The sequence below is a fragment of the Carlito syrichta genome, unplaced genomic scaffold (assembly GCF_000164805.1).
Source record: "Carlito syrichta isolate Samal-C Ts95f unplaced genomic scaffold, Tarsius_syrichta-2.0.1 Scaffold135122, whole genome shotgun sequence".
Taxonomy (NCBI): Eukaryota; Metazoa; Chordata; class Mammalia; order Primates; family Tarsiidae; genus Carlito; species Carlito syrichta.
The window spans coordinates 130,624-142,630 of NW_007079218.1; the positions used below are offsets into that span (position 1 = coordinate 130,624).

General features: G+C 42.0%; 1 protein-coding gene across 2 annotated transcripts; it reads right to left on the bottom strand.

Moving 5' to 3' along the window:
* Positions 1 to 4,169: 4,169 nt before the first annotated feature.
* On the bottom strand, positions 4,170 to 5,029 carry LOC103250795 (tropomyosin alpha-3 chain-like). Of its 2 annotated transcripts, XM_008049381.2 has the most exons (2): positions 4,870 to 4,937; positions 4,171 to 4,733 (listed from the first exon to the last, which is right to left on the bottom strand). In XM_008049381.2, the coding sequence occupies exons 1-2, from the start codon at positions 4,935 to 4,937 to the stop codon at positions 4,262 to 4,264; spliced, it is 540 nt and encodes a 179-aa protein (XP_008047572.1). In that variant the 3' UTR covers positions 4,171 to 4,261. The 2 variants fall into 2 exon arrangements, with proteins under 2 accessions (XP_021563878.1, XP_008047572.1); XM_021708203.1 differs by having other exon boundaries at positions 4,170 to 5,029.
* Between the last annotated feature and the right edge of the window lie 6,978 nt (positions 5,030 to 12,007).

The following is a 12,007-nucleotide window of genomic DNA, read 5'->3' on the forward strand; positions in this document are numbered from 1 at the left end:
CCCGTGCTTTGGGAGGCTGAGGTAAGTGGATTGCCTGGCCCGCAGGTTTGAGACCTGCCTGGGCAACTTGGCGAGACCTCATCTCTACAATAAATCAAAAATCAGCCGGGCGTGGTAGTGCGCGCCTGTAATTCCGGCTACTCGGAAGGCTGAGGTGGAAGGATCACCAGAGCCCAGTGGGTCGAGGCTGCGGTGTCCGGGAGCAGCCACTGCATTCCAGTCTGGGTGACGGAGTGAAACTCCAACTCAAAAGAAAAAAAAAAAGAAAACAATAACACATAGGAGAAATTATATGATGTCTTTGGATTTGCTTTAAAATGACCCCCCAAAAAATAAATTACGGGAGGGAATAAACAAGAATACCAAAGTGATGTTAAAGCTAGTGATGAACACATGGGAATTCAAAACGCTCTTCCAATTTTACATAGGATGAAATTGTTTTTGTAATGGCAAGCTCAAAAAGACAAAGAAAAATATACTCTAGGAGATTACTAACCCAAAATAATTTAGAACTATCTGAATATCAGATGCAAGGTAAAAGCATGTCTAGAGAGGCATGACATCTGACAAGAGTACCAGTTCACCTGAAAGATATAAACAACCTACTTAAAAACATTCATTTATTTATTTGAGTTGGAGTCTCGCTCTTTGTCATCCAGGCTAGAGTGCATTGGCATGCTCACGGCCACCCCTCGACCTGCTGGGCTCAGGTGATCCTTCCGCCTCAGCCTTTCAAGTAGTTGGAACTACAGACACACGCCATCATGCCCAGCTAGTTTTTGTGATTTATTGTAGAGATGAGGTCTTACCAAGTTGCCCAGGCTGGTCTCGAACCCCTGGGCTGAGGCAATCCTCTTGCCTTGGCCTTCCAAAGTGCTGGGATTACAGGCTGAGCCACCATGCCCAGCCTATTTATTTTTTTTAGAGACAGGGTTTTACTCTGTCACCCAGGCTGCCACGCAGTAGTACAATTACAGCTCACTGTAACCTTGAACTTCAGGGCTCAAGCAATCCTCTCACCTCAGCCTCCTGAGTAGCTGGTACTACAGGAATGTGCCACCACATCCAATTATGTTTTTTAGTTTTTGTAGAGATAAGGTCTTGCTATGTTGCCCAGGCTGGTCTTGAACCCTTGGCCTCAAATGACCTCACATCTCAACCTCCCAAAGCATTGAGCATAAAGATGTGAGCCACTGATCATGGCCAAAAGTTCTATTTTTTATGTACCTAATAACATAGCTTCAAAAGTATATGGCAAAAAACAGAACAAGGAGAACTAAAAAACACTACAATCACTACCTTGGGAGTTTTTTTTATTTTGAGTCAGATTCTCATTCTGCTGCCCAGGCTGGAGTGCAGTGACACACTCAAGACCACCGCAGCCTTAACCTGCTGGGTTCAGGCGATCCTTCCACTTCAGCCTTCCAAGTAGCTGAAATTACAAGCATGCGCCACCAAGGCCCTGCTAATTTTTCTTGATTCATTATAGAGATGAGGTCTCACCAAGTTGCCCAGACTGGTCTCAAACCCCTGGGCTCTGACAATCCTCTTGCCTCAGCCTCCCAAAGTGCTGGGATTATAGGTGTGTGCCACTGCGCCTGGTCTATATTGGGAAGTTTAAACACATTGCTTTCATTATTGCTGTATCAAGTATTACACACACACTAAGAACACTAAAGTGACAGAAGAACACAATTAACAACACAATAAATTTGATCTAATAGTTTAGATGGAGCACTGTATTCAAACACTGGAGAAAACAATTATTTCAAAAATAGGAACACTTGTAAAAATGTTACACATAAAAAGCCTGGAAAAAATTGACACATGCCAGAGTTAGCGTATATGTCAAACAGATGGACCAGTCAGTAAATGGTGTTAAGATTATTTGTTAACCATGTGGGGGAAAAAAACCCATAAAAACCAGATCCCTACAACTAACACAAGACCCCAATATACAATGTGAAACTTAAAACTTTTAGAATATAGAGTATCTTTATGATCTCAGCATAAAGAAATGTATTATTTTGGAAATAATAGCTTAACCTATAGTAATTCAGAATTGTGAACTTTGGAGGAGGAGGCCTGAAAGAGGAGAGAGAATGATGCACCAGGCAGGTGTGCACAGGCTTCAACTTTACTGGCTATGTTTTGTTTCTTTGCTGGGATGCCCACAGATATAGATTATATTAGTCTTTTATTTCTTATGTCAGATGTATTTTATACGAAATTCTAAAATGTAGAGAAAAAGAGACAGAACACTCATCTATACTACTGCGGTATATACTACGGCAACAGTCCATCAAAGAGATTAAGGATTAGGGTGAAACGGACCATATGGATCCATGCAAATTGGAAAGGGAGGGACATGAGAAACCTGACAAAGTCCTAGTTAGAAGCTGGTAGAAGTGGGAAACATTAAAAATATCTCTTCAGATATGGAACCTAAGATAATGAGTGAAAAGCCAGTCTGCATAGTACTTACCCTATGGAATATGCTTTAGAAAATCTTCTATGTAACCTCATAAAATCCTTTAAAGTATCCATTATTACTGTATCAAAGATGGGGATCAGATACTATGAATGGCGCAGCTGGTTTTTCTGGTTCAAAGCCAATGTCCTTCATCCTGTGAAATGTGAGGGTATGAATAGAGTCCAGTGGGGAAGCTAGTACACATGCATGCAGTGTGTGACCACCGGTCTTTTTTTTTTCTGAGAGAGGGACTGGTTCTTTATTTCAAAAAGACACTTATCAATATGCAGTATCAAAGCAGATACACTATTGGTTTCTCTTTCTCCCAATCGGCCCCAAAGAGACCACACCAAAGGAGAATAAATTTTAAGTCAATAAGTTGCAGGATGTACACCTAACAGACTTCATAGAAACCTTACCAAAAAGTGGGGACTGGGTAGGGAAAGAAACTTCAAAGATCAGCACGCTGCCACCCCACAAACAGTAGGCTCTCACAGCCAGATGAGGTGGCCAGGGTACCCCAAACCCAAAGAAGCAAAATTTTAAAATAATATAAAATTTAAAAAGTTTTGTACATAAGTTATTCAAGATTTCTCCAGCACTGGCTGATACAAAGCACAACGAGATAGCACTTTTAGGGACAGCAGCTTCAGACACCAAAAAGGGTAATGAGATGAGTTTCATATGGCTAAATCAGTGGCAAAAATCATAACTTTCTTTCAAAGATGCAGGAGAGCAATTAAGTGGTTACCACAACATAAGGGGCACATGATCCATTCTGTGAGTGGTTGGGAAGCGGGTAGACATAGGTCAGAAATTTGGTCTTAGAGGTCTCACCATCTTAATTCGGTCACTTCTAATGAAAAAAATAAAAATAAAAATACAGTTGTCCAAAGATACCTTAATGCTGAAAACCTGAACAGCATGTCTGTTGTTGTTTTGGCTATCTCCTCCTGGAATCACCTCTCTGGTTTGGCTAGTACTTCGTACAGAGCAATGAGGTTTCCCATAGTGGAGATTTCCAGGGCTCTGTTTGGTTCTCAGTAAGGCAGGTCCACACTTTTTTCCCTTCTCCATGGAGAGGGTAATATGTATTAAACAAAAAAGTCACCTTCCAAAAGAGAAAAAGGGATTAGTTTGCTGCTTCAGAGCTGTGGAATTATTTGGAATGTTTTTACCGACGGTTGCTTCAAAACAACATAAAAGGTTAATTACAAAATGTGTACATCACAACATGCTTTTAAAGACATTTTGCATTGTGCTCACATTCCCTGAAATGTTGTTCCCAAATGTGCTCAGCCTCTAGCCCAGTTGGAATCTTTGGGAAGTGGTAGAGATAGTTTGGCGAAAAAAACACAGGGGCGTGAGGGGAACCAGGAAAGGAGAAAGCAGCCTTCCAGTTAAAGATCAGCCCTCAGCCGGGTTCGGTGGCTCAGCCTGTAATCCCGTGCCTTTGGGAGGCTGAGGTGAGTGAATTGCCTGAGCCCGTGGGTTCGAGACCTCATCTTTACAATAAATCAAAAAATCAGCCGGGTGTGGTAGCGCATGCCTGTAATTCCGGCTACTCAGAAGGCTGAGGTGGAAGGATCGCCGGAGCCCAGCAGGTCGAGGCTGTGGTGGCTGGGAGTGGCCACTGCACTCCAGTCTGGGCAACCGAGTGAGACTCCAACTAAAAAAAAAAAAAAAAAAAGATCAGCCCTCAGGTTAAAGGTCAGCTTTGGGCAGGCTGGCCTCAGGCGGAGTTGGGGGTCAGAGGGAGGATCAGTGGCAGGGTAGGCCTGGGGTGCTCTACATCTCATTCAGGCCCAGCAGAGTCTGGTCCAGCATCCTTTGTGTACAGAGGTGCTCCTCTTTGGTGCATTTCAGTTTATCTTCCAAATCATCGATTGTCTTTTCCAGCTTGGCTACCGATCTCTCAGCAAACTCAGCACAGGTCTCTGCCTCCTTGAGTTTATCAATAAGAACCATGATCTCTTTTTCGTATTTGTCTTCTTTTTGAGAGTAGTTTTCTTCAGCAGCACTCAGACACTTCCGGTTCTGGTCCATCAGTCTGATCTGCTCATCCATCTTTCGGCAATGGGATTCTGCCAGCTCAGCTGTGTGTTCCAGGTCTCCTTCAATAATCACCAACTTACGAGCCACCTCTTCATATTTCCTATCTGCCTCTTCTGCAATGTGCTTAGCTTCTTTGAGTTGGATTTCCTGGAGTTCCATCTTTTCTTCAATTTTTAAGGCCCGGTTTTCAATGACCTTCATATCTCTCTCATTCTCATTAGCAGCTTTTTCTGCTTCTTCCAGCTTTTGCAGGGCAGTGGCCAGGCGCTCCTGAGCCCGCTCCTGAGCTCCTCTTCGACCAGCTAAATCCTACGGTTCAAGGAGGCCACCTCAGCCTCAGCCTGTTCCCGGGCCCGCCTTTCCCCCTCCACTTCCCGCTGCAGCCGCTCAGCTCTTTCCTTGGCATCATCGGCCTGCTGCTGCAGAATCTGGATCTTGTGCTTCTTTGCCTCGATGGTGGTGATTCCCCCATGGTGCCCACCCAGCTGCTGCTCAAACTCGGTTCCTGCCTCCTCCGCTCACCATCAGTCTTTAAAAGAAATCTGTATCATTCCACAAGAATGATGACTGGGTGTTCTTGCACAAGTGTGAGACGTACCACCCTCAAACCTTGTCATGGTGTTGGCACATTACCCATCTGACATGAAAAAATTAAAGATATTTGCATATAGGGAAAATATTATAGTCTCTGAGTCCAGTAGTGGTAATTGACTCACCTAGACCTAGTCACACAACCAGTGTCAAATAGCCGTAAGATTATGGAGGTTATCAACCCAGCATAGTTCTGCAGCAAAAAAATTTTAAAAACTTCAAGGTACCATTTTTCGTGTCATTTTGTCCCTCTTTGTAAAGTACTATCTGAATTTATGATATCGCCAGTTATCTTCTTAAGGCACATTATACCATAAAATATGAATAGGGGAAAATTCAACATCCATTTCAATGACAACATTTCTTTCTTTCAACAAAATATCTCCTTCAGTAAAATACTGAGTGAGCCGGGCACCATGGCTCACACCTGTAATCTCAGCACTTTGGGAAGCTGAGATGAGAGAATTGCCTGAGCTCAGGGGTTCAAGACCAGCCTGGACAACTTGGTGAGACCTCATCTCTATAATAAATCAAAAAATTGACTGGGCATGGTGGCACACACCTGTGGTTCCAACTACTTGGAAGGCTGAAGTGGAAGCATCGCCTGAGTCCAGCAGGTCGAGGCTGCGGTGGCCATGAGCACGCCACTGCACTCCAGCCTGGGTGAAAGTGAGACTCCAACTCAAAAAAACAAAAACACCACTGCGTGATCTTTTGTCTGTCTATGTGACATCAGCATCCAGAACACATGAGAGCTTCAATAAATGTTTCCTGAATGAAAAAAACGAAAATAAGCCGGGCTTGGTGGCTCAGTCTGTAATCCCGCGCTTTGGGAGGCTGAGGTGGGTGGATTGCCTGAGCCCACAGGTTCGAGACCCGCCTGGGCAACTTGGCAAGACCTCATCTCTACAATAAATCAAAAAAAATTAGCCAGGTGTGATAGCGCGCGCCTGTAGTTCCAGCTACTTGGAAGGCTGAGGCGGAAGGATCACTGAAGCCCAGCAGGTGGAGGCTGTGGTGACCGGGAGCGGCCATTGCACTCCAGGCTGGGTGACAGAGACTCCAACTTAAAAAAAAAAAAAAAAAAAGAAAGAAACGAAAATATAAATGGGTGCATGCAGAACATGACAATATGTCTCCCTGCCTTCACCCTAGCTTGCCAAGATTCCTCAGTGATTCTAAGTGGTTCTACTCTCCTAAGTGGGGAAACGCTGAACCAAGTGTCACCTATGCCCTTTACAGCTTTTAACATTCTAGGACTTTTAAGTCAGCATATCTCAAAACACCAGTAGTATAAAATAATTCAGCAACAAAAATTCTTAAATCTGAGTATAACTTTCGACTCCCCAAAAGCTTAACTACTAATGGCCCACTGCTAACCAGAAGCCTTGCTAATAACATAGTACTGATAACATAGTTAATTAACACATATTTTGTGTTACACGTAGTGTATTCTTACAATAAGGTAAGCAAGAAAAGAAAATGTTACTGAGAAAATTATAAGGAAGAGAAATACATGTAGAGTGCTACACTGTGTCAATACTATAAGTTTTTGTTATCAATTTACAAGATGAACTGTACCTCTGAAATGGTGAGGAACCACAGCTGCAGATCTCAGCCAATGGCACATAATCCAGCAATTCAGCTTTTTAATGTAATGTCAAGACTTTTTTTCTGCTTCTTGGGAGCATTTCCAGCATCACCAGTGACACTTTGTATAGGTCTCATGCTGTTACTCAAGGTAAATATGAGAAATATTCCAGAACTGGGAGAGATCATTTTTTACTGTGATACATAGTTTACTGAAGAGATGAACTGCTCCTGTGAAGATGGCTAGCATCACATGGCATTTTAAGCAGATACTCACAACACTTGAGCTCATGGCAATAGCAAGAAGAGGTGGCTGCAAAATTATTACAGTACCACACTATGTGCTAAGTTAATTTTATGCAGTTATGTTTTCACACTGCATCTTTAGGTTTGTTTACATTTCTCTCAACTGCAAATGGTGCCATGCAAGATTTGTGTAAGTTGTAATGAATTTTAACTTAAAAAAATTTTTTTTTTGAGTTGGAGTCTCACTCTGTTGCCCAGGATGGAGTGCAGTGGCACACTCATGGCTCACCACAACCTTGACCTTCTGGACTCGGGCGATTCTTCTGCTTCAGCTTCCACTATAGGTATGCCACCACACCTGGCTAGTTTTTTTTTTATTTTTGTAGAGGCAAGGTCTCAAACTCCTGGGCTCAAGTGATCCTCTCGCCTCGCCTTCCCAAAGGGCTGGGATTACAGGTGTAAGCCACCACGCCTGGCCTTTTATAATACATTGATGTATATTTGATTGTAGTAAATGATAGAGTAGACCAGTATCTCCATTTTTTGCATTTCTGATATACTAAAATTAAATTTTTTGATATTTCTGGGCTACACAGTTCATCTGTGAGTTTTTCAAAAATTGTCACAAATCTCCAAATTTTTTTCAATATAGTTATTGAAAAAAATCTGCATATAAGTAAACCTGCATAGCTTAAACTTCTATTGTTCAAGGGTTAACTGTATTTACATAATATATTAGGCGTTCATGTCACATTCATATGATCTACATACTTATGCATTATCTATATATTAAAGTGAACATATTTTTTTAACCTTTAGTTACTAAAAAGGCCTAAAATCAATAACAAACCCATAAGTCGTGATAGAACTTGCATAAGATTGTTTAAATCTACATTAAGAAATAGTAATTGGCTGGGCACTGTGGTTCACGCCTGTAATCCTAGCACTTTGGGAGGTCGAGGTAAGAGGACTGCTTGAGCCCGGGAGTTCAAGACCAGCCTAGGCAACATGGAGAGAGAGACCTTGTCTCAGAAAAAAATAAAATAAAAAAATTAGCTGGGTGTGGTGGCACAAGCCTCAAGTCCCAGCTGCTTGGGAGGCTGAGGTGGAAGGACTGCCTGAGCCCAGAAGGTTGAGGCTGTGGTGAGCCAAGATCACGTTGCTGCACCCTGGCCTGGATGACAGAGTGGGAAAGGGAGGGAGAGAGGGAGGGAGACAGGGAAGTGTGGGGAGGACAAGGGAGGGGAGGGGAGGGGAGGGAGGAAGAGAAAGGAAAGGAAAGGAAGGGAGAAAGGAAAGGAAGAAAGCCAGAAAGGAAGGGAAGGAGGGAAGGAGATGGGAAGGAAGAAATGGAAGAAGGAAGAAAAGAAAGAGGAGGGAGGGAGGGGAAAGGAGAAAAATAGTAATTGATTACCTTTTGAGGACAACAAGAAACTAACTCTCAAGGACTGGTAAACAACGAGACAAAAATCAAGAGTTTATCCTGCCTTTCCTATATAAATTCCATCATTAAATGACCAGTTTCTCTTTATAGAAGCATTCTAGCTAGTAAGTCAAGAAATGATTTAATAGGAATTTCACCATCTTCCAGTTTCTAATAAATTAATGGATAGCAATGGCTGCTATCACCAGAGACAAAATACAATGTGTTTGTCCTGATGGAAGAATACATTACCACCTAAGAAATACAATTGCCAGAAACATTGCAAATGAGCCTAGTCAAGCCTGCAGATCTAACAGCAATGAATATTCCAGACTGTAGAAAATTGTATAGGGTAAACAATACAAATTTCCTTAACAAGTGTATGGGGCTGAGGGAAGCCTAGGGTTACATGTATTATAAAAGAAACAACAACTAAACTACAGAGTTTGGGGGATGCACACTATGGCATTCAAGAGTATGAAGAAAAGCAAGGAAGTAATCCCCATAAAAGTCAAGGCAGTTACTTTTAGGGAAGAGAAAACTGTGACTGGAATAGAGTACATGGAGGACTTACAGGGAGACTGGCGAAGTATTTCTTGACCTGGTGAAGTTAACAACTGATATAGTCCCCAAAGTAATTAATTTGCTTTATGTAACTGTTCTTGGTATCTGTACTACATTAAATAATAAAAAGGTTTTTCGGCTGGGCATGGTGGTTCACACATGTGATCCCAGCACTTTGGGAGCTGTGGTGGAAGGACTGCTTGCACACAGGAGTTTGACTCCAGCCTGAACAACACAGCAAGGTCGCTCTCTATAAAAAATAAAAAAATTAGCTGGGTGTGATGGCACACGCCTGGAGTCCCAGCTGTTTGAGAGGCTGAGGTGGAAGGATCACCTGAGCCCAGGAGGTCGAGGCTGCAGAGAGCCATGAGGTCTCATGGGATGAGGTCTCGCCAAGTTGCCCAGACTGGTCTTGAATCACTGGCCTCAGGCAATCCTCTCACCTCCACCTCCCAAAGTGCTGAGATTACTGGCATGAGCCAACACACCCAGCCAATAAAAAGGGTTTTTAAAATGTTTGAAAATATTATGTTGAAAGAGTTTGGGGAAATGAGTACCGATACATTGTTGGTGGAAGTGTAAATTGGTTCAGTCTTTATAAAGGACAATTAGGCAAAATCTATAAAACTACAAATGTACATACCCTTTGACTTACCTTCACTTTCAGGAACTTCTCTTACAGTTACACTTATACACATGTGAAATGGTCCACGTGAAAAGGTTATTACTGCAATACCCTTATAATAGCAACTACTGGATACAAACCTAACTGCCTACCAATAGGAGACAAGTCAAATTATAGTGCATTTACACAATAGAGAGCCCAGAAATCAACCTTTGTCTATATGGCCAAATGATTTTTGACAAGGGTGCCATGACCATTCAATGGAGAAAGAAGAATCTTTTCAACAAACAGTACCAGGAAAACTGGATATCTACGTGCAAAAGAATGAAGTTGAATTCTTACCGAAACCCATATACAAAAATTTACTCAAAATGAATCAAAAGTCTAAATGCATGACATTGGATATGGCAATAATTTCTTGGGTATGACACCAAAAGCAGTCAACAAAAGAAAAAATAGATATATTGGACTTTATAAAAATTTAAAAATCAAGCTGGGCTCGGTGGCTCAGCCTGTAATCCTGCACCTTGGGAGGCTGAGGTGAGTGGATTGCCTGAGCCCGCGAGTTCAAGACCCGCCTGGGCAACTTGGTGAGACTTCATCTCTACAATAAGATCAAAAAATTAGCCGGGCGTGGTAGCGCGTGCCTGTAGTTCCAGCTACTTGGAAGGCTGAGGTGAAAGGATTGCTGGAGCCCAGCAGGCCGAGGCTGCAGTGGCCGGGAGCGGCCACTGCACTCCAGTCTGGGCGACAGAGTGAGACGCCAACTCAAAAAAAAATTCAAAAAATCAAAAGACAGTAAAAAAGGCAAACCACAGAATAGGAGAAAATATTGCAAAAAAATACATCTGATAAGGGATTAATATCAAGAATAGAGAACTCCTCAAACTCAACCAAAAAAACCAACCTGGATAAAGGCCTTGAATAGACATTTCTCCAAAGATACACAAATGGTCAAAAGCACATGGAACGAAGTTCAACATCACTCATCATTTGTGAAATGCAAATCAAAACTACAAGACACCTCCTCACACCCATTAGGATGGCTACTATAGAACAAACAAACAAACAAACAAACAGAAATATCCAATGATATTGAGTAATCTAAACTCCTACAATACTGGCTGGAATGGAAAATGGCATGGCCACTAAACAGTATGGCAGTTCTCCCAAAAATTAAAAACAGAATTACAATATGATTCAACAATTTCACTTCTGGACATAAACCCCAAAATTGAAAGCAGGGTTACAAAGATATCTGTACACCCATGTTTATAGCAGCATTATTCATAATAACCAAAATGTGAAAGCAACCCAAGTGTCCACCAATGAATAAATGGATAAGCAAAATGTGGTATACATATACAATGAAGTACTACTCAGCTTTAAAAATATTCTGCAATATGTTACAATATGGATTAACCTTAATGACATTATGCTAAGTGTATAAATAAGCCAGTCACAAATAGACAAATAATGTGTAAGGGGGAACCCTCCAAAAACCAGAACATATTTATTCAAATTTGTGTATTTATTCTTATGCTTAAACTTTAGTCACTTTGAAAGTACTCTCTGTTTGATGCAATACACCTATTGAAACACCTTTTCCACTGCTCAGAACAGTTTTTCAATCAATTTTGATGCCATTTAGTGCTTCTGTCATTTTTGTTTCGCCTCTTCCACATCAGTAAAACATTTTCCTTTGAGGATTTTTTCATCTGGGGAAACAAAAAAAGCCACTCCGGGTGAGATCAGGTGAATAGGAAGGATGGGGCACAGGGGCCATGCCATTTTTGGTCAAAGATTGCTGAATACTCAGCGTCATGTGGGCAGGTATGCTGTCATGATGAAAGAATCAGTCACCCATTGGCCACAACTCAGGATATTTCTTCTGCAAATCATGATAAAACCTTTTCAAAACTTCCATACAAAAACTTTGAGGAATGCTTCTACATTGCTGGTGGGAAGGCAAACTAGTGCAACCTCTTTGGAAAACAGTGTGGTGATGTCTAAAAGAACTAGACACTGACCTTCCATATGACCCAGCAATCCCTCTACCGGGAATATACCTGGAGGAACTCAAATCATTCTACAAAAGATGCCTGCACACGCAATTTTATTGCAGCACTATTCACAATAGCAATAACATGGAACCAACTGTGCTGCCCATCAAAACTGGACTGGATTTAAAAAATGTGGTACATATACATGACAGATTATGCAGCCATAAAGTACAAATATATGGATTTGCAGTAACTTGAATGGGTTTAGAGTCTATCACCCTCAGCTGGGCTCGGTGGCTCAGCCTGTAATCCCACGCTTTGGGAGGCTGAGGTGAGTGGATTGTCTGAGCCCACGGGTTCAAGACCCGCCTGGCCAACTTGGTGAGACCTCATCTCTACAATAAATCAAAAATCAGCCGGGCATGGTAGCCTGCGCC

What these genes read in the sequence shown, in the direction of transcription:
- LOC103250795 (XM_008049381.2), bottom strand. Translation starts at nt 4,937, where the DNA reads ATGATGCCAAGGAAAGAGCTGAGCGGCTGCAGCGGGAAGTGGAGGGGG. An exon ending in AAAGGCGGGCCCGGGAACAG is followed by an intron (nt 4,734 to 4,869) that starts GCTGAGGCTGAG and finishes TGAGAATGAGAG; the next exon opens with AGATATGAAGGTCATTGAAA.